At 38.8% G+C, this 26,110-nt stretch overlaps 2 protein-coding genes across 4 annotated transcripts in view; one reads left to right on the forward strand and one right to left on the reverse strand.

Moving 5' to 3' along the window:
* Window positions 1-10,135, forward strand: part of LOC139938741 (NADPH--cytochrome P450 reductase-like) — a 34,811-nt gene extending 24,676 nt beyond the window's left edge. For both annotated transcript variants that reach the window (XM_071934360.1, XM_071934358.1), the window contains exons 11-15: window positions 443-624; window positions 2,022-2,171; window positions 2,487-2,754; window positions 4,278-4,506; window positions 4,999-10,135. In XM_071934360.1, coding sequence (XP_071790461.1) covers window positions 443-624; window positions 2,022-2,171; window positions 2,487-2,754; window positions 4,278-4,506; window positions 4,999-5,143 — 974 coding nt within the window. In that variant the 3' untranslated portion in view covers window positions 5,144-10,135. The remainder of the gene's footprint in view (window positions 1-442; window positions 625-2,021; window positions 2,172-2,486; window positions 2,755-4,277; window positions 4,507-4,998) is intronic.
* Window positions 10,136-10,516: 381 nt separating this feature from the next.
* Window positions 10,517-25,513, reverse strand: LOC139938740 (uncharacterized). Of its 2 annotated transcripts, none has more exons than XM_071934357.1 (17): window positions 25,214-25,513; window positions 24,444-24,576; window positions 23,264-23,664; window positions 22,542-22,618; window positions 21,954-22,060; window positions 20,845-20,895; window positions 20,573-20,660; window positions 19,916-19,995; window positions 19,587-19,739; window positions 18,885-19,011; window positions 18,150-18,314; window positions 17,348-17,479; window positions 16,707-16,775; window positions 14,536-16,311; window positions 13,632-13,900; window positions 12,666-12,742; window positions 10,517-11,736 (listed from the first exon to the last, which is right to left on the reverse strand). In XM_071934357.1, exons 1-17 carry the CDS (start codon window positions 25,296-25,298, stop codon window positions 11,696-11,698), a joined length of 3,831 nt encoding a protein of 1,276 aa, XP_071790458.1. In that variant the 5' UTR covers window positions 25,299-25,513; the 3' UTR covers window positions 10,517-11,695. The 2 variants fall into 2 exon arrangements, with proteins under 2 accessions (XP_071790458.1, XP_071790457.1); XM_071934356.1 differs by having other exon boundaries at window positions 14,536-16,314.
* Between the last annotated feature and the right edge of the window lie 597 nt (window positions 25,514-26,110).

Below are 26,110 nucleotides of genomic sequence, written 5' to 3' on the forward strand. Positions count from 1 at the left end.
TGGGTGAAAACTTCCCTTCAAAATAATACTTCCTGAGGTGCTGTAGTTATTGGGAATTTCAAAACAATGTCTCAGTAAAAAAAATTTCGTCTCAGAAATTGGTATATTTCTGTTGTACGTGTATCATATGTATTAATTTTGTTGTGCATTGTCTTGTCATTGCTGCATTATTCAATTGAAATTGTGTTTCAAGTTATGTGTATGGATTTATCATTGTTTGGACAGTAAAGATTTAATGGGAGACTTTTGGACGATAGGTAGCAGCAGACTTACCGGGTAAATTTCAATTGTTTACGTAGTTCTGAGCGTGCGCACATTACCGGGAACAATGGGTTTTACCTGGTAGGTCTGCTGCCACCAAGCGTCCCCAAAGTCTCCCATTGAAAAGTAAAAAAGAATTCTTATTAAAACTTTGAAAATGCTTGTTTTTTTTCCTTAATAGAGGATGCCAGCAAGAAGCACCCGTTCCCCTGCCCCTGTACCTACCGCACTGCCCTCTCTCACTACCTAGACATCACTTCAGTACCGCGTACCAACGTCATCAAAGACATCGCTGAGTACGCTACCGACCAGAAGGATAAGGACTTCCTCCTATTGTTGTCATCATCGACACCGGAAGGAAAGGTAAATCTGCGCAAATCAAGAAAAGTTTTTGTTATTCCGTTCGATGCTTATTTCTATTGTCATGGTTGTTTTAAAAACATTTTACACCATTTTTCATCGCTGTTATTTGTTGTGTGTAAAGTTGCCGTGTTTCACAGTGGAATTACGTCACTGACAAACAGGATTCAGATGTATTGAATTTATCGTTTTATGTAGTATTGAAAGCCTTTTCATGCTCATTGTAATGCATTTTCATTAGCATTTTTCATGTATGTATTTGTAATTTTGTTTGTCATATACCTGTAAGCTTGTTGTCACCTTAAGTGCTCCAAGGGTGGATATGTGCTGGTGGTAAGCATGCTTAGCGATACGTGTAACTTTTGGCCAATACGTTTCTTTTAAACGATAATAATCTCACACAAAAAACATCAAGAGAAATTTATATGGAATGCTCCAGATTGCATAGTGAGGATTTTAAAAGCTCATTTCGATTCAGCGAACTTTGGCCAATCCTGCAAATATTTTGGTCCAGAATAATGCCCCACAGGTTTGCAAAAAACCTGCCGAGAGCCCCTGCACATTTTAACTTTTGTTATTATTATTATTACCATTACAACTGTTTGTAATGTTTCACTATTTGTATATACTTGTTCCTCATTTTGGGGTGAGTGAACACTGGGTGCGTTCGTTTAGCTTCCCTTGGTCGACCCCCGTCTGCCCCGGTACGTTCGAATAGCTTTGAGGGGCTCACCCGGGTCAGCCCCCAGTGCCCTGCTTGTGGAGTGGGTCACTTGGGGGTGACCTGAGGTGCATTCCGTCACCAGGAGAGGACGAGTGTGATTGTTCGATTAGCTCTTGTCAGGGGCTCACCGAGTGAGCATTGCGGGGTACACCCAGGGAAGCTTAACGAACGCACCCACTAGAACTAGCCGAGGGTTTGTAACTAGGGCCTCTTGATTAACATGCTGGTGCTCCACCAACTTAGATTTCTAGCCCTAAAGTTGGCAATCTCCAGATGTTGTCAATTTGTTCACGGAGTTACTTTTTCTTCATTCACCCCAAACATCAAATTAAATTTAACCCAGTCTGTTTCTCGGCTGGATTGTTACTTGTTCTTGTTTGTGATTATAGTTTGTAAAGCTGTTTGTGTTCTTATTTTCTGTTTCATTCTTTAGTAGATGGTAAATTTGCATTGGGGATAAAGAACATAAATTTTTGTTTTGACCCATATACACCAATGTGTGTTAGCACTGTATGCTCAGTACTTAATTCTTTATTGTATGTTTAATTCTTATCGTATCTTTGTTATAGCTGTGACCAATCAGAGACCAGTGGTTACCCCTGATCGGGTTACTCAGTTGAAACAAGAAATAAAATAAATAAATATATAATTACTTGGCGTTTATTTTTTATTTTAGAAAGAGTACAGCGAGTGGGTGATCCAAGATCACCGTAGTATCGTAGCCATCTTGGAGGATCTTCCATCACTCAAACCCCCTCTGGATCATCTCTGTGAGCTCTTACCACGCCTGCATGCACGCTACTACTCCATCTCCTCATCACCCAAGGTAAGGACCCACTGGAATTTCAACAGCAATTAATCTTTGCTTAAGGGCCTCTTATCAGCCAGTGCTAAATAGTTTTTAAAAAGTACTAAATATTTTTTAGGATTGTAAAAAATGCATTGACGGTTACTTCTCTAAATCATTTTATGCCTTATTCATTGCAATATTTCACTCAGCTTCGCAACAAATTAAAGACTATAGTTTGCACACTGAATGCGAGTTATGAGTAGCAATTGATTGTTTGAGTAATTTTGTAGCATTTTGCTCGACAAGAGAAATTGTTTATCATTCGACTCATTTTCCCCAACTACTCGACAGGAATACCCAACGAGTATCCATATCACCGCAGTTCTCACCAAGTACTCAACGCGCATCGGTCGCCAGGTCAACGGCGTCGCCACCTCCTGGCTCAAGCAGAAGGTGCCCAACGGCCCTCAGAGCACGCCGACCGTGCCCATCTACGTCAGGAAGTCACAGTTCCGTCTGCCGTTCAAGCTGGCTACGCCGGTGATCATGGTGGGACCCGGGACCGGATTCGCCCCATTCCGTGGGTTCATTCAAGAGAGACATTTTGCCAAGAGCGAAGGTAGGGAAATGAAACATGAATTGTTACGTCCTTGACCCTTAACCATTCTCTTCAGTATGATCATAACAAAACAAAAAATATTTCTTTTTTTTTTGCTCATTTCTGTAATTAATGTTTTCAGTAAAAGTGTGAACAGAAAAATAACCTGAAACAGAAAATTTAGTCTTATGTTAAGAAATTGGGATACTCTGTAATAACATACTTCATTGGACAATTTTATTTCCCCACGTGACATTTACTTTGACCTTTTTATGTGATTGGAAGTCGAACCTTGGTGATCCTATGGTTGCCGCTTCCCTGGTTGTATTGTAAACTTGGGTGTGATCATGGGCTACATGGCAGTTACAGATTGCATGGCTTCTGACTGGCATCCCGAACGAAGATATTGACAAAGTAGGTAGACCGCCAACAAAAGGCTAGGTAGCGCAGTTGGTAGAGCGACGGCACGTTAATCCAGAGGACATTGGTTGAAATCCCGCTCTTGTCAAATATTCTTTGTTCATCCCAAATCAATCCTATAATTTATGTGCAAGATGTATCAGTTCAACCATTCCTCCTTTTATTTCTCAAACCATAATGTTCTATTGTGTCACTTTGCTTGTGTTGTTGTTCTTATATTTATAATATTTGACTTGATGTTGTTTATCATATCTATTGCGTACTATGTTTGTGAAGCGCAATGATCATCTCTGGAATTGCGCTTTATCAGTTCTGTTATTATTATGATTTTATTTTGATTTAATAATAATATGGTCTGATAAAAAATTGATGTGAGTTTTAATTGTTGAATTATTGTAATTGGACAAGTATAATATGTGTAGCTTTGCTCACCTCTCGTTCAACTTTTGAAAACGCAGCATCAACTGACGATCAGGCTAAATTCATTACCTATCTAACTGTAAATTGGAAGTTGTTTTTGTCTAAAATGGTTAACATTAGGCCTAAGTAATATACTGGTCAACTTCAGTTAATACTGGTAAACATGTCACCAGCTGCCGATTTCACGAAACGCTAGAATTAATCCTATCTCGAGTTAGGACGAGTAACCCGTCCTAACTTAGGATGGGTTTAATGCGTCCTAACATCATCGGATACGGAACTGAACTTGTCCTAAGTCCTAAGATTAATCCTAAGTTAGGAAGAGTTTTGTGAAAATCGATGGCAGACTAGTTACTTAAAGTTCCAATTGTAAAGTAAGATTTGACAGCTAAGAGAATGCTATGATTTGTTTATATCTTAAACATTAACTGGTTACTGGAATACCGGTAATTATCAAAGGCGCTTACTGTAAATTAAGATTTGTATTGTTGAAGTAGAATAGGATATGTTTTTACCTAAATTGTTGCCTAATACTTGTTTACCTGTCTATTACCAAAGGTGCTTACTGTTAGTTGAAGTTACATATTTTTTTATGTAAAACAGTTAATACTTTAATTAAACATCACTTTGTACTAAAAACAAAGTCTCAAATTGAAACGCATTCATTCTAGTGAAACAACTTGCTTCATTTACCTCCGTCACAGGAAAAGTTCTTGGGGAAACCATTTTGTTCTTCGGCTGTCGCAATCGTAACCACGACTACATCTATGAGAATGAGATCAACGGCTATCTGGCTGACAAGACGTTGGCAGCGGTCTTCACGGCCTTTTCCAGAGAGACCGGGGCTAAGGAGTACGTACAACATATCATGTCCAGGGAGAAGGAGAGAATATGGAAGCTGCTGGAAGAGGGCGGACATATATACGTGTGTGGGTGAGTAACTAATACTGTTGGGGAGATATGTTGCCAAAACATTTCGAAGTGTCTGTTTGGAAGCCTAAGAAAGGTTTGCGGTAACACCATGTGAATATCTCTTTTTAAGTTGTGTTGGTTTTGAAAAGAACTGATGATTAACGACTTTTCGATAAGTATGCTCTGATCGTCCTTCTCCTGGTGTTACAGCAAACCTCTCTTAGCTATAATACTTCCACCATGCAAATATTAGCCTCTTTGGAAAAGTCGTACTTGAAATAACGTTAACAAATATACAAGTATTTATTTATATTTTGCACTTTGTTAATGGTTTTTCTCTTTATAAAGTATAAAGCTCCACCCCCCATAATTATTACTCTAGCCCAACCTGCCCCCTCGCCTATCTTGATTAAGACCGCAGTGATCAATACCTTGAGTTGACGCCGGTAATCTTTCCAGAACAGGAAATAATTTGAACTGACCTCAACTTTTACATGTTTTCTCTCTCTACAGAGACGCTCGCTACATGGCACCCGATGTTCAGAAGGTCATCCGAACGATAATCAGCGAGCAGGGTGGCAAGACACAGCAAGAGGCCGACGACTACATCAAGAAGTTACAGTCCAAAGGACGGTACGCTTGTGACGTCTGGAGTTAAAAGAATAGACTCCTTTTTAGACCTTGAGAGTAGCTCCTTGTAATCGGGGCTGGCTCATACTTTCCACTAAAAACATGTTTCTTTCTCAGGGGGGTTTAAAAGAGGTAATGTTTTGATGCCATGTGTCGCCATCCATGTGTTGACAAGGGCCTAGTGTTGATTGACTATTGCATTTTACTGGGAAGTGAGAGCCAATGTTTACCCCATTGTGGCGTGTCATGGCTGAGCGGGCTAGGTCACCGAATCCAAGCTCTGTTCTTATCAGTAGCAGAGTGTGGGCCCGATCCTTGGTTATGACACTTGTGCCCCTGAGCAAGGCACTAAACCATGATTGCTTCGTAACAAGTTAGGAAGGTATTGCATTCTGCTTAATCAGCCAGGCATTTCTAGTGGATACATCCATATGGACTGTGGAGGGGGTAACCCTGTTTCAGCCCAGGTGTAGTCAGCAACATGCTCCCGGTGACAGTTGTTAGTGGTTGATAGGGTTGAGAGCACAAATCAGTCTATTCTAGTTCTCACTTTGAAGTGGCCTCCCTGCCTTCTGATGTTAGGCGATCTCTAATAAAAATAATAATAATAACACCCCGTTGGTATGAATGGAAGAGTTGCTTTAAATGACGTTTTAAATGGAGAGACTAAAGTTTGGACAGCAATGTCAGTAAACCAAAGGGCTTGGTCGTGGAAAGAACCAGTGGTCCTAGACTTACAAGTCTTCCTCAGGCCATCAAAGTGTCGCCTTATTTGGTGGTACAGATTCAGTCGCAGCAAAAACATAGCACGGAATACAACACATTATCATGTAGCATAAATTTCAACAATTGCTGTCTGAATATGGTCATGAAGTACCCCCCCCCTGACTATTGGGATGTGGTGAAATTGAGGCTGACTGGGAAAATGGGATATAGTCTGGTTCCTTGTAATCATATAAATGGATGATCATACGAGTATACAGGGAATACAATAAAAAATGCTATAGTTGTCATAATGGCTAAGTTAACGTTTTTTTCTTTTTTTTTTCTTCTCATCTTTGGATAAAATATTTTTCAACTTTGTACTGGTAGAAAATATTTCTAGCTCTCTCAGCCTAGTTTTGATTGGTGTACATTTTAACGGCCATTTTAAACTTGTATATATACCAAGAAAATTGAAATGCTCTCTTTTTTAAGCCAAGACACTTGAATGTTTGAGTACAGCCTGGGTTAAGTTGCAATTTTAGGGGGTGGAAAAGTATTTAGTACAATAATGCTGTCAAATTACCCACAACACTGATAAATCAATTTTGCCACCCGAAACAAAATGTAAACGTATTATTTCATTAAATCAAAATTGTTTTTCTTAAATGGCATATTTTTCAATGACCCATTTTGTGATGCTAAAGACCACTTAGTATGTCGGTTAGTGTCTGTGGACAAAAGAAAGAAAGTGTGTAGCCTGCAAATTGTAAAGTATAATAGAACTATAAGGGGCATACAAAATCATGGGAAACGGCTCGACAAGAAGCATAGACCTTTCTATTTTAACATTGGAGCCCAAGTTTTTGTCTACCAAGGTTGGAAAACTATGGGAATCCGTAAATGCAAAGCAAAAACATATACAACCGAGCAAAAAAAAAAAAAAAAAATGCCTGTGATTTTTTTCACAGGACTCGGGAAAGTACTGAGTATACAGTGCTACACACATCGGTGTATATGGGTAAAAACCAAAAATTAATCTTCTTTATCCCCGATGCAAATTTAACATCTATTAAAACTTTTAACAATGTTACACAAATATTCAAAATTAGTGTTAATCTTGTTGGAGACGAAGCAACCAGTCATAGGTCCTGTTTTTTGTTTTTTGAAAGTTTGCAGAAATGATGAATATGGACACAACATCTGTCAACAGGGTTTCATGTTTTGCTAACATTCGGCCGTGCCAACCAGCGCGGTATTTTTTTTCGCCAACAGATGGGTCCATTTTGGGCAGATTAGAAAATTCTGCAGCTCCATTGAATAACACAAAATTTTGTAAGGTGAAATTTACTTGGGGGTGTCATGGTCGAGCGGATAAGAGGATCAAACTCAAGCTGTGGTGTTTCTGTTCAGCAGAGTGTGGGTTCGAATCCCGGTCGTGACACTTTGTGTCCTTGAGCAAGACACTTAACCATAAGCTTCTCTCAACCCAGGGGTAAATGGGTACCTGTGAGGGCAGATTTTTTTTTTGATCGATTTATAGCTTATTGTGCTACATATTTGGCGCAAGGGCTGTATACTTCCAGAGAGCTGAGATGGTTTAAGGAACAAAGTAAGGCCCAGTGACCAGGAGTAATAATGTTGAAGTGCTATGAGCGTCACGGACCTGAGTGCTATATAAGTAGCCAGGTACATGTATTATTATTTTACCTGTAGGGAATTGAACCCATGGTGGGCCAGCGCAGGTTAGGTGTTTCTCCCTGGTTATGTTTTATACCTCTATGTGTGTGCTACAGTAACAGAGGGATTTGAGTCTAGACCAGTCAGTCTCTATCAATGACGTTGATGGGGGGGGGTGTTAGTGACGGTAATGTTATTAAAGGAACACGTTGCCTTGGATTGGACGAGTTGGTCTATAAAAAGCGTTTGAAACCGTTTGTTATAAAATGCATATGGTTGGAAAGATGTTTTAAAAGTAGAATACCATGATCCACACAAGTTTGCCTCGAAATTGCGTGGTTTTCCTTTTACTTTACGAACTACATGTAACACAGTCGGCCATTTATGGGAGTCAAACATAAATGGCCCACCGTGTTAGTCGACGAGGTCAAAGGAAAACCGAGGTAAAAGGAAAACCGTGTAATTTCGAGGCATGTGAACACCATGATCCACACAAATTTGCCTCGAAATTGCATGGTTTTCTTTTTACTTTCTGAACTACATGTAACACAGTCGGCCATTCATGGGAGTCAAAGATTTGACTCCCATAAATGGCCCACCGTGTTAGTCGACGAGGTAAAAGGAAAACCGTGCAATTTCGAGGCATGTGAACACCATGATCCACACAAATTTGCCTCGAAATTGCATGGTTTTCCTTTTACTTTATGAACTACATGTAACACAGTCGGCCATTTATGGGAGTCAAAGATTTGACTCTCATAAATGGCCCACCGTGTTAGTCGACAAGGTAAAAGGAAAACCGTGCAATTTCGAGGCATGTTTGTGTGGATCATTGTATTCTACTTTTACATCTTTTTACCCATATGCATTTTATAACAAATGGTTGCAAACGCTTTTCAAAGACCAACTCGACCGATCCAAGGCAACGTGTTCCTTTAACTTAGGGATTGAGTTTGTATTCATTTCCATTCTGTACTTATTTGTGTGGAGACTCGTTAGTAACAAAGTGCCTTCTAGTCTTGGTTGATATCGTTTTGTGTAAACTTAAGAATACGTTTGTAATTTAATAATGTACTGACTCGTATCGAGAAAGTGATAAAATGGCAGGACAAGAACTTGCTAAAAAAAACATTTGGAAAAGTACAGACTAATCTCTAAGAAAATTAATTCAGGATCAACTGGTCCTGATTGCGAAAAAGTAGCTTAGCAGACAATCCTTGCTTAGGCCAGAAAAAAAAACGTGTCCTCAAATCTTTGCATTTAAACTTCACTTTGTCATGAAAGAATACACCATTGCTCAGTTAAAAAACGATACTTTTAATTGCGACTCCAACCTAAAAAAATTTTTTGAATCCATCATTAATATTTTGTACAAGTAAAAAAATCATTTTACATGAAGTAGTAGATGAAGTGTGTATAGATAGCGTAAGATAATTTTTTTTATAGTATTGTATGTAATTCACCATTTCTAAATATATATTGAAAATGCTTTCGGGTTGAATTTCCCCCTGATAAAAGTTGATGTGTCCAATTTTACCATTTTCACAAATAGCTAATCATTCAAAGTTTGCAGTTTTAACATTATTCAGGGGTTTCTTTCTTCACATTCTTGATACATTTTTACTAAATCGGATTGGCCACTTGGTAAAAATGGTGGCTAATTATTACAGCAAAAGAATGCTCCTTTAATGCTGAACCAAAACAATCATAAAATTTAATTTACCTAAGTTTCATATTATCCTGCAATACCCCCAAAATAAGAAAAAAATAAAATAGAAAAATATGTAGACTTTTAACTTGGTAGTATTAATTAGTCAAGTTATCAAGTTATTTTTATGACTTGAAATATTATTATTTCTTTTATGAGTGAATCAGGAAACCCAAAATGTTTCAAAATCAAAATTTACCGCCCATTTGCATAAGTAGAGTATGATTTGTAAGTTTGTTTTAATCATTGAATACATATCTTGCTTTCTTTGTTTTTGTCAAGTTTGTCTGATACACATTTGGACCGAGCAAAATGTTTCAGAGTCCACTTTCAGAGAGCTTTTATTCAAAAAAATATTGTTAAGCATAAGTATTGCAGGGAAGCGTTGATAGCAGCGTTAGCTGTATAGCAATTCAAATGGTTGCCATTTCTGTTAAGTTGCTGAGCTTATTTGTCAACCAATTTATCAAGGTTTATCAAGGTCAAAATGAATTCCTCAGACAATTTGTTTAATCATTAAATCTAGGTCTATCAATCATATCTTGTATATTTCTGTTAACCATATCAGCAATGGTGTAATTAGACAGACATTGTTTTAAATTTGTTATAAAATAATTCAGTCAAACTAATTTAACAGCTGGCATAATGTTTTACTTCACTCAGCTATAATCTGTATGCAATTTGTTTTAAAACATTAACTAACGCTGAATTAACCTTAGGAAAAACACTGGTGGTGGATAATGTAGGTTAAAATTAAATACAATTTTTTATTTTTTTTTTCCCCTTCATTTTTTGTATGTGTGGTTTTTAAACAATCATTCTATGAGATATAGGTTTTGTCAATTTTATTTGTATAATTGCGGGCTGGAAACAAGACCAATGGTTCAAATTGAAAAAAAACCTATAATAAAGTAATTTAAAACAAATTAATCTTAATTATTCATAATGACTTCTTATTCTTTAAGCCTCACTCAACCTTAGTTTGTCATAGACCAGTATCCAAACTTTGTGTAACCCAACTTGTAATAAATGATATATCAAACATGGAAAATTTAAGCTCAATCGTTTATCGGAGTCGCAACAAATGGTGAAAACCCCCCACCAATATTCAGACTTGCGAGATCAAAACTAAACTTTTCTTGTCTTTGCTTCCTTACATTAAGCTCGTCTTTGTACAGTCAACTCTAAAAAGTAAACACCTCTTTATAATAGGAACGTAGTACCAGAGGACAGGAAATCAAAGAAATACAAATCAGAACCAACACCCCCAAACAAACAAATGACAAACCAATCTCAAGTTGACACAGAGTATAACGTGAACAGTTCTGTTTTAATTTAGTACTTCGATAACTGGAGCAAAACTCAATTGAGCTGCTGAAGGAGACAATAATGCTCAACACTTTTCTGCTAAGCAAACATGAGTAGGAAACCAGTCACAAATGGTACATGTCTCATGGAGTTAGGCTGGTAATCCTTCTTCAGCGTAGCATAATTGTTTCACGCTTTCTTTTACTTTTAGTGACTGAGAAGCTCAATGAAACTGTGCTCAGGACCGAATTGCTTCAAACACAATTGATTTTTATGATAAAATGCAGATAAATCAACCGATTTCTTATGTTACTTTTTGTTGAGCAAAATCAGAAATCAAAATTTGTTCAAATATCACCACAATCATCTTTACTCTTATGAAATTCAATAATTTAGTGAAAATTAAGCTTTGTATAATTTGTCTTCTTTGTTGATGATTTTTATTTTATTTTTAATCAAATAATCATTTTTATATTTTTGAGAATGGTTTGCAATGAATGACAATGATTGGGTCTAAATTTAGAGAATCGCGACGGGTTCTGGAGTGATTTAATAGGATCCTTCCACTTACAAAACTCAACACCCAAACTGTTGGACTCTGATCATGGTGGTATGCCCAATCTCGTGTCAATCATAATCAGTTTACGAGTGCAGTCTTCAGCCCAACATCATTCAGTAACTCAACACCCAAACTGTTGGACTCTGATTATGTTCCAATATAAAGCATAATCAGTTTGCTGGTGCAGTGCTCAGTCCAATAGAATCAAACAAAATGTGCTGTTATATTTTGAAGAACTGGTTGTACAATAAAATCTACTGTTTTCATAGTTGAATTGTTTTTTGGCGAGGAGACATTATGCCGCATGCTCGTGCACACCATGCATACTGACATTGTTATCTGCCCACTAAAAACACACTGGATGATACTGAACGTAGAAGGGTTCAAGGATAAGCAACGCATGGTCTCTAAAGAGTTCAAAACAATAAAATAATCTTTTTTCTTCCCGTCTTTTAAAACAAAAAAAGGAATTCCATAACACTAAACTGGTCAAGAAATCTTTTCAACACGTATAAAAACTGTGGCAACTTGTAAACTTGCAGAGAACAGTCAAAACCTGTTGTGGTGCCTTCAGTTTAAAAAACAGATGTAAAAAGCAGCACGGATGAATCTTCGCAGGAAATTCACTTCTTGGACCCAACAGACTTTCTGCTCACCTTTGTGGCTAAAGGGAGACAAAAACAAGAGGGGAAAAAAAACAATTTTGTTACAAAATGTTGAGATTGATTCAAGGGAATACACTTCTTTAGTTTGTGGTAGATTCCTCTCCTAGAATCCAATAAATTCACCATACAACCAACCTGTAAAATTATACTCAAACTCAGTATTCATTTAAAGGCAGTGGACACTATCGGTTATTACTCAAAATCATTATTAGTATTAAACCTTTCTTGATTACTAGTATTGGGGAGAGGTTGATAGTATAAAACATTGTGAGAAACGGATCCCTCTGAAGTAATGTAGTTTTCGAGAAGAAGTAATTTTCCACGAATTTGATTTCAAGACCTCAGATTTAGAATTTTAGGTCTCGAAATCAAGCATCTGTAAGCACACAACTTCGTGTGACAAGGGTGTTTTTTTCTTTCTCTATTATCTTGCAACTTCGACGACCAATTGAGCTCAAATTTTCACAGGTTTTTGGCTTATGTTGAGAAGACTACTCTTTGACAATCACCAATAGTGTTCACTGTTTTTAAGTGAAACAATGGAGGAATAGTTTACGGTTTTATTGTTCAAGGGAATTGTACTTGTCTCTTATTGGCCTTCTTAGCAACAGTGATCTGTGCATTTCTTTAAATTTGATTTATAGTGGCGTTTCGTCACTGAGCATTCAAGCACAAGTGACTCAAGCTGGTGTGTTTCTGATCAGCAGAGTGTGGATTCGTGGTCTTGACGGGGGGGCACTATGTGGAGTAGGTTTTCAGTCCCTACTTGACTGCGAGGGTTTTCCTTCCATATCTAACACTGAAACTTCCTTCTTTTTCTTCTCATATCGCTTTTCCGAGAGTCCTTGGCTTCACAACCAGAATTAATAAAATGAAATTAAATGAAAAAGTCAAAAAGAGCAAAAAATATGATGCATTGCCGACTTACGTGTTTTGGCCGTCTTAGATGCTGGGAGAGAAGCTCTTCTCTTGAGGGCGCCCTTCGTTGCGCCTGCCAGATCTGACCTAGGTACATGAAATGAAACAATAGGATGATAAGTTGGCATGTGATGGAAACAGTCATGTCTAGCCATTGCTGGTGTTTCTGTTCAGCAGAGTGTGGGTTCGAATCCCGGTCGTGACACTTGTGTCCTTGAGCAAGACACCTATAATTGCTTCTCTCCACCCAGGGGTAAATGGGTACCTGTGAGGGCAGAGAGGGTTCTTGTGACTGATTAGCTTAGTGCGCTATACTTAGCAGCACAGTCTGTATACTCCCCAGGGAGCCGAGATGGTTTATAAAATGAATTAAATGGCCCTGTGAATAGGGGTAACAATGTGGAAGTGCTTCAAGATGCCCTTAAGGTGTATAAAGCGCTGTATAAAAACCGGCTGTTATTGTTATTATTATTATCTTCAAGTACGCGCTAATCCTCCAATCAGATTGGCAGAATGGAGTGGTGATAAAAACCTATATTGCACGGCTAATATCACTACCATGCGTTTTGTGTGTTCTATGTCACGCGCCAAGTTTGCTTGAAGATAAATACGTTATCATACGCGCGCTCGTGGAAATACGGAAAATATAGCGCGTCTGCGTTCCATATCCAACTCGGCCAGATTATACTCACTCAGATAATTTTGGTAAAAAAAATTTGTTTAGACTCGCCTTCTTGGTTTTTTTTATTTTGTGCAATCTGCATGAATTATTATAATTTTTTTTTAATACTGTTTTTGAAAAGAACATGTAGCAAGTTTTTTTTTATACTAATGTAAAAGATATTTGTATTTATCAGACACACAAATATGCCCAACTAGTACGATTTAAATGTTTACTGGCCTGATGCTAAAATCACTGGCCTCTGGCCCATGGTCATCCTTCTAAGAAACCTCCAAAAGGAAGGTATAATAATACCTGCTTTCTGTCTTCTTTGTCTTCTGGAGCTTCGAGGCAGATTTCTCCTGGGGCGAGGCGGATTTCTGCTGGGGTGAGGCAGATTTCTGCTGGGGCAAGGCGGATTTCTGCTGGGGCGAGGCGGATTTCTGCTGGGGCGAGGCAGATTTCTCCTGGGGCGAGGCAGATTTAACCAACATCCTCTTCCTCTGCGTCAAAGGGGTTTGAGGCTTCTTCGCTAAGCTCCTCCGACTTGGGGTGTTGCTGCCCTGTCCAGATTCAATGCTTCCCTGATGAAATCATAATGAACAGATATTAATTTATTTGTGATTGGGGGACGGAAATTGATCAGTAGTTGGTCCAGCAGAAAATTGCTTGACTTCAGAGTCGGAGGTCCCCCAATTGATTCCGGGGACGGGATGTCAGATCTATTTTTACCTTTGACATTTTAAAAATGATGGGGGACGGAAATTTTTCAGTAGCAATTTTCTGCTATATCCTTCAATTGAGATGGATTCAAATCAAACACCCTCCACCTTTGCTTGGATTTAATGACTTTGGTACCGTTATCTCAACGTTTAACAACTCTATGCTTTTTACGCCAAGCAATCTTGTAGTTTCACAAACTCAAGTGTTGAGATAGCTTAGACAGTGTTGTTGGATTTTGGACAGTGATTAATCGGTACATCTAGATAGGTAGGATTAGTTAGCCAATTTCAAATTTTAGAACTTGGGAATTCACAAAAGGTTTGTCCATGAGTCTGGTGTCCAGGCAAGTTTGGTCCTTGGAAAAAAGTAGGAACATTTTAAGGGGTACAAGGGCTGACATGAAATAAAAGTTTTAGGCTTCAATAGCCTTTTAAGATTTGTAGCAAGAGACTATTGAAGACCCATTTGCTATAAAAATCTTAGTTGTCTGCTTTACCTGGGATGACTCTGACATTGGCTGGATATCCATCACCTGCTTCTTGCCACTTCGTTTCTGGCTCAACATGTCTGCAGCGAACACCTCCCCAAGATCCTTGGGTCTCAGCTTAGCCCTCTTGGGCGGGGTTTTCGACTGCGAAGCAGGCTCTGACCCTGAATCTGTCTGGTTTTCGGGAGAGATACCAGCCAGCAAGCGGTACGTGTCGCCAAACGCCGCCAATCTTTTGACCTTGGATGGGCTCAACGGGGATACCCCCTGTTTCTTGGCGGAACTGCCAGTAGCTTTGTCTGCCGGGGTTGAAGCCTCTCCAGCCCGCTTGAACAGCTGCTTCGGAGTATCACTAGCCACCGTCTTGCTCTTCACACCACCTGTGATGGTTAGAGCCTTCCGTTTAGACATGCTGAGCTTGGACGCCGACGATCTGGTGGTCGGTTGTGCCTTGAGGTCAGACGGCGAGGTCACACATTCGGCTCTGATACGCCTGATGCCCTCCCAGACAGCATCTTCAATAACGGAAGGATTCATCATTGATTGAATCGCATCTACTTTGTCTAACAAAACAACAGGGGAGAGAAACAGTGCTGGGTCTACTTCCCCTTCGCTGGAGGAACTAATCGGTTTCTTGCCTCTTTTTACTTTCTGATCAGATCGAGACTTTCTCTCTCTGACTGGACTCCTGAGCCGTTTACCCTTAGCACTCTGAGATACTGCTTTGTCCGGTAAAGTCTTTTCTGAGTTGATTCTGTCGCCTTCTAAAGCCTTCAAGCTCTTCATCCGTCTCTCAGGAGTGACTCTCACATCTTTACTGCTCTTCTCATCCTGTCCAGAATCACAAGAATCTGGTATCACTTCGACTTCCTCCAAGTCCACTTTGTCAACGGCGGGCTTCTTTAAATCCTTCCCTTGTCTTTCACTGAGATGCTTGACGGGAGAGAAGAAGCTCAGGAGGCTGGACTGCTGACCTTGGCCAGAGGTCCCAGCATCCATTGATCTGAGATGCATACTCCTGCGCGCCTCATCCGGAGACTGCTCTTGCTTCTTGGCGATGTCCTTGATGCCCTCTTGAGACTTCTTGGGACTCGGAATGCTTAGCTCGGTTGACATCTCCTTAGAGGGTTGCTCCAACTCCAACGTCTCATCTTCCTCATTCCCACCGTCTGCTTCATCACAACTAGCTTCATCACAACTATCTTCATCGTCACCGTCTCTTTCTACATCTTCAAGGTCTTCCTCATCCGCATCCTCCTCCCCCTCCTCCTCCATTTGGTCCTCATTATTGTCACCACCAGAACGACTGCCCTTCCATCTAAAAGTAATCTCTTCATCAACCTCTACATTAATGGACTCCTTGGTGGTGTCCAAGTTATCCTTGGCTGTAGTAAAGCTCTCTTTGTCTGAATCAACCTGCAACTCTGCTTCAACGAGGACAACATCACTGTCTCCTTCGACCCCCGAACTTTTTCCTTCTGCGTTTCTTGCTGGGCTGTTTTGGCTGCTTCCAGAATCCCTCCTTGGGACTTTCCTTGATGATCGACTCGGTGGCGCCTTCTTGTCTTTGGCAGCTGTCATTGAGTTGTACCTCTGCTCTTCAAGACTCAAGGTTTCCGATAGCCTCGGATCGAGTCCGGCGCTGGTGTCCATGTCTATTATCTCGAGGTCACTGTCCTCATCTTTGGATTCGGACGACCTGTGAGATGGATTCCTCTGTGACAGACCTGCTCTTGTATTGCGGACATCCTCTTCTGAACCGTCACTATCACCATCGCTAGACGACTGCTACAAAGAAACAAGAGGAAAAAGTTAACTACAGTTTCATTACGACTACTGTGGTTTAAAGGGACACGTTGCCTTGGATGGGGCGAGTTGGGGTGATTTGTTATAAATATGGTTAGAAAGATATTTTAAGAGCAGAATGTAATGATCCACACAAATACGCCTCGAAATTGCATGGTTTTCCTTATATGTCGTGAACTAACCTGGCTTGGCATTTTGTGGAGTCAAGTTTTTGAAAGTCCAGGTTTTTCTCATAAAAATCCCTACATACATTGCAGGTAAATACTGAATCTTGAAGCACCTTGAGCATCACTGAGTGATGAATATGAGCGCTTTATAAGAAGTCACTATTAGTATTGTTAATATCAAGGTAATTGTTCACAGTGGTGTCGTACCTCTTTATCAATGTCGCCCAAGAGTGTGTCCAGGTGGCTGTGCAATACATCCACTGATTCTGCATCCGACTGTAACAAAACACCAATAAATAGAAACAAAAATGTCAGTTTTCATGTGAAAAGGAGAAAAACAAAACAATAGTTAGGCATGGTATTTAGCCCTTGGAAAAAAGTTAAAAATTTTTACAAAAATATATTAAGTAGAATTTGAAACTTTGCATGGTGGAAAAAAAACAATATGGAAAGGTGTGCGGTAACACCATGTAATGACTATCTCTAAATGAGTTGGGATGCTTCTAAAAAAAACTATTGCTTTCAATTCCAACTCCCAAAATATACTTGTTAGTGTATTGTATCCTGATACCGAGTGCACAGTGCTTGAAGGTAGGGTCTTTGCTAAATTGTTGTCAATCAATTGCTGTTTATAGACCAAACTATCATAAAAACCGTAACAAATTATTAAATGAAATAAACATACAAACAAACCCACAAATCATTTGATATTGATTTAAAAAAAAATTGTTTGCATGAATTCAAATTATGACACAGGAGAAAACATGTTCCTCCATTTTTAAAAAGACTTTCCTTCCTTTTGTATTCCAACAGCTTGTCAAATTTTGACCTTCAACACAAATACTTACATCTACTTGTCTTGCCAAATCCTCATCTCGTTCTGTATCGGTGAAGAACAGCGCCCCCACTGGTTCCTCCTTGCTTTCTTGGCTGGTCTCGTACGACAGCGACTGACTCTCGTTTTCCACGTCGGATGCGATCTATCATCAATGCAAAATCCATTCAAATCAATTTGTTTGTATTGAGTGGCCAGCGGATAAAATAATCTTGTTATCTGATTCTGATTTGCCTGCTTTGAGGGACAATCCAAATAACTTTTTGATTCAGCTGTTAATTGCTGAGATTGAGGAAAAAATTAAATCGAATGTGAAAACTACAATGGTTTTGTTATATTGCATGGTGAGGTTTCAATGATGTATATTCACTTTTGCCGTACACATTTTTTCTTGAGAACTTTTCTTGCTATTGATTCTACATCCAAAGTAGATATCTGAATTAAGGAGACCTGAGGGCTACGCTTTACTAATTTGAGCTATCAACCCAATTCAACTTCCTCAAGGGGCGCATTGCCACCTAGTCCTGGGGCTGATCATGGTTACCCCCTTCACAGTCCATAAGGACAAAAGGCATGGGTACCATCCACTAGGAGCCTGGCTGGTAGAGCAGAATGCAATACCTTACCTTCCCAACTTGTTACGAAGAAATTATGGTTAAGTTTCTTGCTCAAAGGTGTCATAACCTGAATTCCAACCAAAACTGTGCTGCAGAAAACACCACAGCTTCCGTTAACTACACCCCTCGGCCTCGACATGCTAATATCATACCTCTTTAACCCCACCAAGTACCAACCAGCCAAGACACTGAACTCACATCTAGTAACGTATCCATGTACTCTCTGGTGACTTGCTTGATAAGATGTTCCACGACCGGGACCTGTCTATTCTTGACCGGCTCCGGGAGACTTCTGTAGATGCTGGGGGCGGTGCTGAACATCCACTGAAGGAATTCCTCAGATGGTTCTGCCGTCAAAGCGACCTACCGGTGTCATTTGAGATTAATAAATAATATGGAAAGTGACAAGATTTTCTACTGTACCTAGAAACCCTCCGAGATCTATCACTATGAAAATATTTGTAAGTGTTACAAATTTGATTATTTGCAGAGAATGAAATTACATGTCAATGGTATTCCAAAATATTGTTTCAAATCATAGTATTTCATGCGTGAAATCACCAGCAAGTTTATCATGAAAGAAAGTAGTCGCCATTTTCACGCACATTATGCGAGAACTACATTGAACATAACATAGAGTCTGTATACACAACTACTCGATGTGTGCATTGTTTGAAGCTATGCATGGTGTGCATCAATAGGAAGAAACTATAAATAAATAGTAAACTTGTGGGTACAAATATGTGTAAATCTCTTTAGAGCGAGTGTTGGCTCTGAAAAGACTCTGTTTGATCTCAATGTTTAAAAACACTACGCTCTGCTCATCTTCAGGAGAACTGCTAATTAACAACTTTTTGTGAGTTGCTTAGGTGCATTTTGGGGGATTGGACATATGACCTGTGAACCTTGTCGAGGGAGACATAAATGACTTACGCTGACGATGTCATCCAACAATTCCTTCTCTTGTATCTTGAGGACCTCGCGGCTGAACCTGACTGCATACAGGTACTTAATCAACAGCTCATTGGTCATCTCTGTTGGGACCTTACTCAACATGTGTCTATAAGCAAAGATTGATTGAATCATTCGTTTAAACATAGGGCTAGATAAGCTCAGTTGGTAGAGCGACGAGTCCTTAAACCAGAGGTCGGTGGTTCAAATACAGCTCTAGTAAATTTGTGTTTGTTCAACCATAAATTATTTTTATTTATTTATTGACATCCAACAGCGGAATGCCGCCTCTTACAGGAATCGTTAAAAACCATGTATAAATATAAATATAAATATGAATATAAATATTTAAAAAATTTAAACTTACTCAGTCAGTTACCCTTGTGATTTATAATTATTACTTGATATTTGATTTTTTAAATAATTGTTATTCCCATTGTCAATAAGCATTCTGAAATGACAATCTGCAAATCTTAAAAACAATTTTGGCGGGAACACAAAATTGTTTCTATGTCAACAGTTTGGATAATATTAAAAATACAACAATGTCATCTGATGTTTTTTTCACATTCATATCCATTTAATATTGGGGAGAGAACAATATTGCCTTCTCCTTTCTTTCTCTGCCTTTAACCTCAAGTGAAATCCACCTATACTTTGGATCATTTCGATATGACTACTTACTTGTAGATAGGAACCATGAACTGGCAATCTTCGGTCGTTGGTGACGTCACCTGTAAAAGGAGATTCAATTGATGCATCGGGGTGTGGCCCACAAAGAGCAGGATCTTCGACAGGGCATTTTTTCCAGCGGACACGCCTTTATCGTCGCTTTGTCTGTCGATGATTTAATACCAACAAATTCAGTTATTGGAAAATATTTTTAATGCTCTAAAATGACATACAATACATTTCAGCATTCCACTTTCTCTGGACAACGTGATTTGCAGAAAAAGAAAAGAATTTTCCCCGTAGACACCGAGACTGAAGAAAAAAAAATGCATTATATTTACCTTGATAGGATGATGCTGAGATCAACGTAGATGGACAACATGGCCGCCGCTAAGTCTTCAAAATTGCTTAAGGGATGGGACTGTTACACAAATGAGAAAAATAAATATTGTTTGTGAAGTCACGTAACATAGTTGTAACCAGTTAACGCCAACAGTCAGGTTTTATCAAGAGAAAAGTCGGATGGGCCGTTTAAAAAAAAACACTGTCCATGAATGCTTTCGGTAGATTTGTAACAGGCCCCAGACATTCCATTGTGTAGGGTGCACTCAATGTGTTATGGTTAGTTTGGAAACGTAACAAAGAAGGCCAAAGTGAACTGGAAATAATCCTCTGAACTATTGTGTCATTGCGTATTCTCTGTTGTGTAATTCCACAACATATTCTTTTTGTTGGGCCGACCAGGGGTACGGTTTGATAGGCCGTTTCCATTGATTATGGTTGTACTTTGGCATTAAGAAAGCAAGTCCAAGACTTCATCATACCATGGCTCACATGTTTTATGGCCAAGGGTTCATTCCATATTTCTTGAAAAAGAACAACAATTCCTGGTGCATTTTATGAGATGTTTATTGTCTTTCGGTTAAATCAATGACCACCCCCCCCCCTTACCCCACCTTCAAAATACTTAGGAATTCAAGTAGAGAATCCTCCCTTACGTGTTTGTCTTGGTCTGGGCTGAGGGCTTCATGCTGTGTCTTGACCCACAATAAGAAGCTTAGAATGAACTCCTTGACTTCCTTCATCCTGTTGACAAACAAAACAGAGTGAAAAACCATTTGTGGGTTAAAACCTATGTACTACCCCCATTTTGAGCCCCCCCCAAAATAAATTCTCAAAATCTTAAGAATTAAATACAAACTACTTTACTCATATATTTCTTTTAAAACTTGTTTATTTGAGCGGAAAACTTTCTTCCAAAATAACTCACCTTGCCATGTCTTTTACATCCAATGCCTCATCAGCCACAGTTATAATGCCACTGCCAAGAGAACCAATCGAAATGTTAGAAAAACAAACATGTCTAGCAAATAATCAAGCATCAACTTAAAGAAGCATAACTTGGAATAGGGTAGAAAAATTGGAGATTCGTCGTAAAAAACCCAAAACACAAATCTCCACACAGTTCTTGTTAAAATATGCTAAAGGAACATTCAAAGGGAGGGTTTACCTTTGGTAATTACTCCAAAAACTAATGACCATAACAACTTATTTGGTACAAAAGCACTGCAGGTGAAATAATGTATAACATTCTGAGAAACAATTTTAAGGAACAATTCTCTTCAAAGGAACATGGTTTTAGAGACAGGGACTCTAAATATTTTAATCCAAGACTGCTTGATTTGAAACAAAAATTCGCAGATTCTGTATTTAATTTATGGATTATTCATCCTGCATGGACTAAGACTGCTTTGCACATTTTTGGTGATATAAAAAAAAACACCTTTTGAAATAAAATGTTCACAGGTGAGTTTTCTTGTGAACAGTGTACATCTACATTTAAAGGCAGTGGACACTATTGGTAATTACTCAAAATAGTTATTGGCATAAAACCTTACTTAGTGACAAGTAATAGGGAGAGGTTGATGGTAAAAAACATTGCGAGAAACGGCACCCTTTTGAAGTGCCATAGTATTCGCGAAAGAAGTAATTTTCCACAAATTTGATTTTGATACCTCAGATTTAGAACTTGAGGTCTCGAAATCAACCATCTAAACGCATACCTTCGTGTGACAAGGGTGTTTTTTCTTTCATTCATATCGCGCAAGTTCTATGACCGATTGAGCTCAAATTTTTACAAGTTTGTTATTTTATGTATATGTTGAGATACACCAACTGTGAAGGCTAGTCTTTGACAATTACCAATAGTGTCCACTGCCTTTTAAAAGGATTAACCCAATCATGGTTCCAAAACCAAAGGTATACTTTTAAGGAATATTTAAAATAAATAAAATACTCTCGACTCAAAAATAGCAAATTTAAACAATTAAGGTACATCCCCGGTCCATGGATTTGCAAATAAGTGCTAGGTGTCTTCACCTGAGGCAGTTGGCTTCACAGCGAGTTAAAAAACTGACATCCGATGATCCAAAACCAGTCAAAATTTCTTGCTTCAGAAGGGTTAGGTTATCCATCGCTGGTTCATCCTGAAAAAAAAAAAAAATTGTTGAGTTACAAAGTTTCCAGCCGTCGATTTCACCAAACTCTTCCTAACTTAGGATAAATCTTAGGACTTGGGACGGGTTCAGTTTCGTATCCAAACACGCAGGACGCATTGAACCCATCCTAAGTTAGGACGTGTTACTCGTCCTAACTCGAGATAGGATTAATCCTAGCGTCTCGTGAAATCAGCTGCAGTGGCTCTAGAAATTCCTGCAATTAACTTTTGTTAATCAGGGCCTGAGATTAGACAGAGGCCATGGTCTCTATTGCCCCTAGGGGGTTGGCCTTGGTGCCCCATCAACAGTTTCCCACAGACTTTCTGATTTTCCAAAATTAGTAAAGTTTTCTTGCTTTGGTTTAGGTTGTCTGTCATTGGTTCGTACTGAAGGAAACTGTCGTGTTACAAATTTTCCAAGGGGCTCTAGAAATTTCTGCAACTAACTTCTGGTGATTTGAACTTTTTACCTTGCCATCGTGGTGTAGAGTCTGAAGAAAATCACTAAAGCTCTTGCCTTGGCACAGTGAGTTGTAAGCGTGAGGGGCTGGAGAAGAAAAAAATACAAGAAGTGTGTAAAATTACAAAAAGGGTAAAACCATCAACAACGAGTCCTGCCCACCCTCCCCCCCAAAAAAAAGTTGTGCATTTGTTAAATATTCAACATTACCTTTATACCCAATTTCAGCACTTACTTTCAGTTCATTATAGTTGCTTCTTAAGCTCTCCCCCCCCCACTTTCAAAGTTTGTTTTCTTCTCAAAAATATGTCTGACCTTGGAATGCTGAAAGACCTGAATGCTATCCAGTGATGTCATACTCCGCATGTAAAAAAAGATTCTCTGAGGAAGTCACATTTCTCTGAGATGAAATTGTCACTTCTCATCCTGACCTCTTCCTTACATGTGTACACAAATTATCGGCTCATTAGAAAAACTATCAAGAAATTATTTGTTCCCCTGCCCCAGGCCGTGGGAGGCCACAACCTCTGGACTTGGCCTTGGTGCCCCTTCAAAAGTTTCCACAAGAGTTAAATATTTTCCAACAGAGAGAACATTACTAAAAAAGAAAATGGCCGCAAATGAAAATGGCCTTGCCCTCTCAATGACGACACTACCGGCCTTCTGCCCATCCCCGATTGCCCTCCCTGAAACTGCCTTCTAACTCCTCAATGTTTAAGGAACTTTCTTCACCTAGTCTCATCTTCTTTTTCGCTGGAAGTTTGACGAGTGCGTCCATCATCTCACTCGTAGAATCAGTTGCATAAACATTAAAAGCAAGTCCTTCTCCTCGTCTAGGCTCAGCCTTTGTCTCCATCTTGAGATGAGTTTCCATGTCAACGCTATCGTCTTTTTCACCATTCATAAGAAGTTCACCTGAGCTCCTCATTAAGACTGCTTGCGTCTCTGCTGATTCCAGCATTATCTTCTCACTGCTTTTTTGACTGAGCGGAGTGTTTGTAACATCCTCAGATTTTCCTCTTTTTTTCTTTCCATCTTTGGTTTTCCGAGCTTCAGATTTTGGCTTTCCTTCCTTTGGTCTCGGCGACTCTTTACCGTTGCTTGTCTTGACGTTGCTGCTATTTCTTGCCAACCTGAAATGTTAACAAAAGGTCAAATTCATCATTAGCAATCCAAACTTCACAAAAGCTCACAACTGCACTTGACTGGTTGTTGATGATTCTTAAAGATTCTATCCTGGCCAAAATTCATTTTTTAAAGCTGTTAAGCAGAAAGTACTGCTTAGTACATTTCTTTAGTGGGCACCAGTTGCAAGAATGTAAACTTTACAGAAGTTTGGCTGGTAACCTGCAGTTCCTGTTAAGCAAGATGTTTCTGTGCTAGCAAGTTTTAAGCTTACAGGATTTATGAAATTGGGCGCCACTTTTCTGAACAACTTGCTGCATCTGATACCGTTGACCATGGATTCTAATTTGATCATTCCTCAAACTTTCTCAACTCCCTGGGAAAACCTTAAACTGTTTTAAATGAGCGCTATGGAGTATACCCTCTGAACCCTCTCAGGTTCTCATTGATACACCCGAGTAAGGAGAAGCAATTTCTGGTCGAGTGCCTTGCTTTTTAAAACGACCCAAAATTATAGTCTTGCAGGCTTGATGTGAACCCACATTTTGATGGTTTTTCAACAACTATCACGGTGCTCGAAGGTTACGAATTCTACACCTGGGTTTGAAAGAAGCAATTTTATGGGCTTGTGCCCTGCGCAAGGACACATAAATCTCGGCTGGCCAGGCGAGCAGGGATTTGAACCCAAATTCTCATGATTCTGAATGCCACCAGAATTGGATCTGAGGCACTCTGCCAGGACGCTCTGACAAGTTCCTAAATATGATCACCGGAATATAAATCTTACACTTCTAGTTTTCTGAAGTATGTTGCTGCATTCTTCTGGAGTTCAGTTTTGAGAGGAGTCTTTGGCAGGTTGTCCAAAGCTCTCCGAAATCCTTTCTTGAGTTCTGCATTTTCTTGTGCTTCTGGAATTGGATCTGTCAAAAACAAAAAAATTGTAATTTGTGTATAAAACTTCACACAATCAGGTTATGCAATATTTGTAGCCGTCTGTTTTGACTTATTGACATTAGAGTAACACTTAGAATTGTATTACTTACAAAGTAAAAAATATATTGTCTAGATATAGTTACAATTCTGCAGCTGATTAACATGATTATGATTCTATTGAATTACACGAGTTACCCAGTTGGCGAATCAGAACAAATTTTACACACAATTTGTTGTTTGTTGTATACGGATACGGAGGGGACAGAATCTCTGCTGCTGCAGAGTCATCACAATGTATTCAACTTTATTCCTTTAATTTAACTTGTTTAGAATAGATGGACTTTGCCGAGTACTTGACAAATAGCACGATTAGTTGCAATAATCGTTGGGAGAGCGAGGACGGAGGGCATGGATATGGAGGGTTTTTGGATCAAAATAAGATTATCAATATCATCATTGACATTATGATTATCAATCGAAAATTAGAAACAGAATAATCAATTTTATGTATGGAATTTATAAGAAACAATAATTGACACTTGCAATGAAGAAGTAAACATAGAACATCCTTTTCTGATTATAAATACTAAGAAAAACACTAGAAACCACTTTTTTTCACTGTACCTTTTTTTGCATGTTCATTTTCAACGAGTTTTTTGGCCAGCAGGCGGACAAAATGTTGGGCCTTCTTTTCCATTTTCAGGCTCATCCGCTCATTGGATTGGCATTAATATAATCTGACTAAAAAGTTGAGAAAACAGTTCCGATTGTATTACAATTTATCCTTTAGCAACCAAGTCTAGGCAGTAGTTATGATCATTGTTGTCATGTTTTTAAAACTTAGTTAGTGTAGTGATATGTGTACGCAGTTCAGTTACTTTTCGCGTCGAATCGCACATGTTTTCACGTTAGTTGTTGCAACATGATTTTTCCGCACTAACTATTACGACTAACACCTAGACTATTCTAAGGATATCACTGTGTTGAAAAACTTGGGTTGTTTGGGTGTCAGACTAAATATAATAACAGATACACGCGCTTGTCAGTTACATTGTGAAAGGATGGTTTTGATTGGTTGTCATTTCAGCAGCATTCAACGCGTGTGTTGTAAAAAACGTCAGACTAAGCCACAACTTTTAACGGTATTACAGGTGATCTGAATCATCTTATTAAAAATAAATTCCTAGAAATGTGTTATGATAGTACATAGATTATGCAAGGGCCTTAAAATGTTTTTTTGCCGATAGTTTTCAAAGACAAAAACGTACCTCAACAAGAAATAAGCACATTTTTTTTCACGAAGGGGGCAAAATACTGTAGTGACCAATCAGACGCCTTGTTATATGATCATAAGGCCCATCTAAGCCAGTAATTATTTGTTCGCATATCGCCATTTTTGAAACTGTGATTAAAATAAAAATACTTTAACGAGACCTTAATTGTATTATGGAAGTTATTTCTTCCTTTGATGATTAAAAAATAATAATTAAATAAACATTTTGGAAATTTGTGCTAAATTGA

This window comes from Asterias amurensis, chromosome 6, assembly GCF_032118995.1.
Source record: "Asterias amurensis chromosome 6, ASM3211899v1".
Taxonomy (NCBI): Eukaryota; Metazoa; Echinodermata; class Asteroidea; order Forcipulatida; family Asteriidae; genus Asterias; species Asterias amurensis.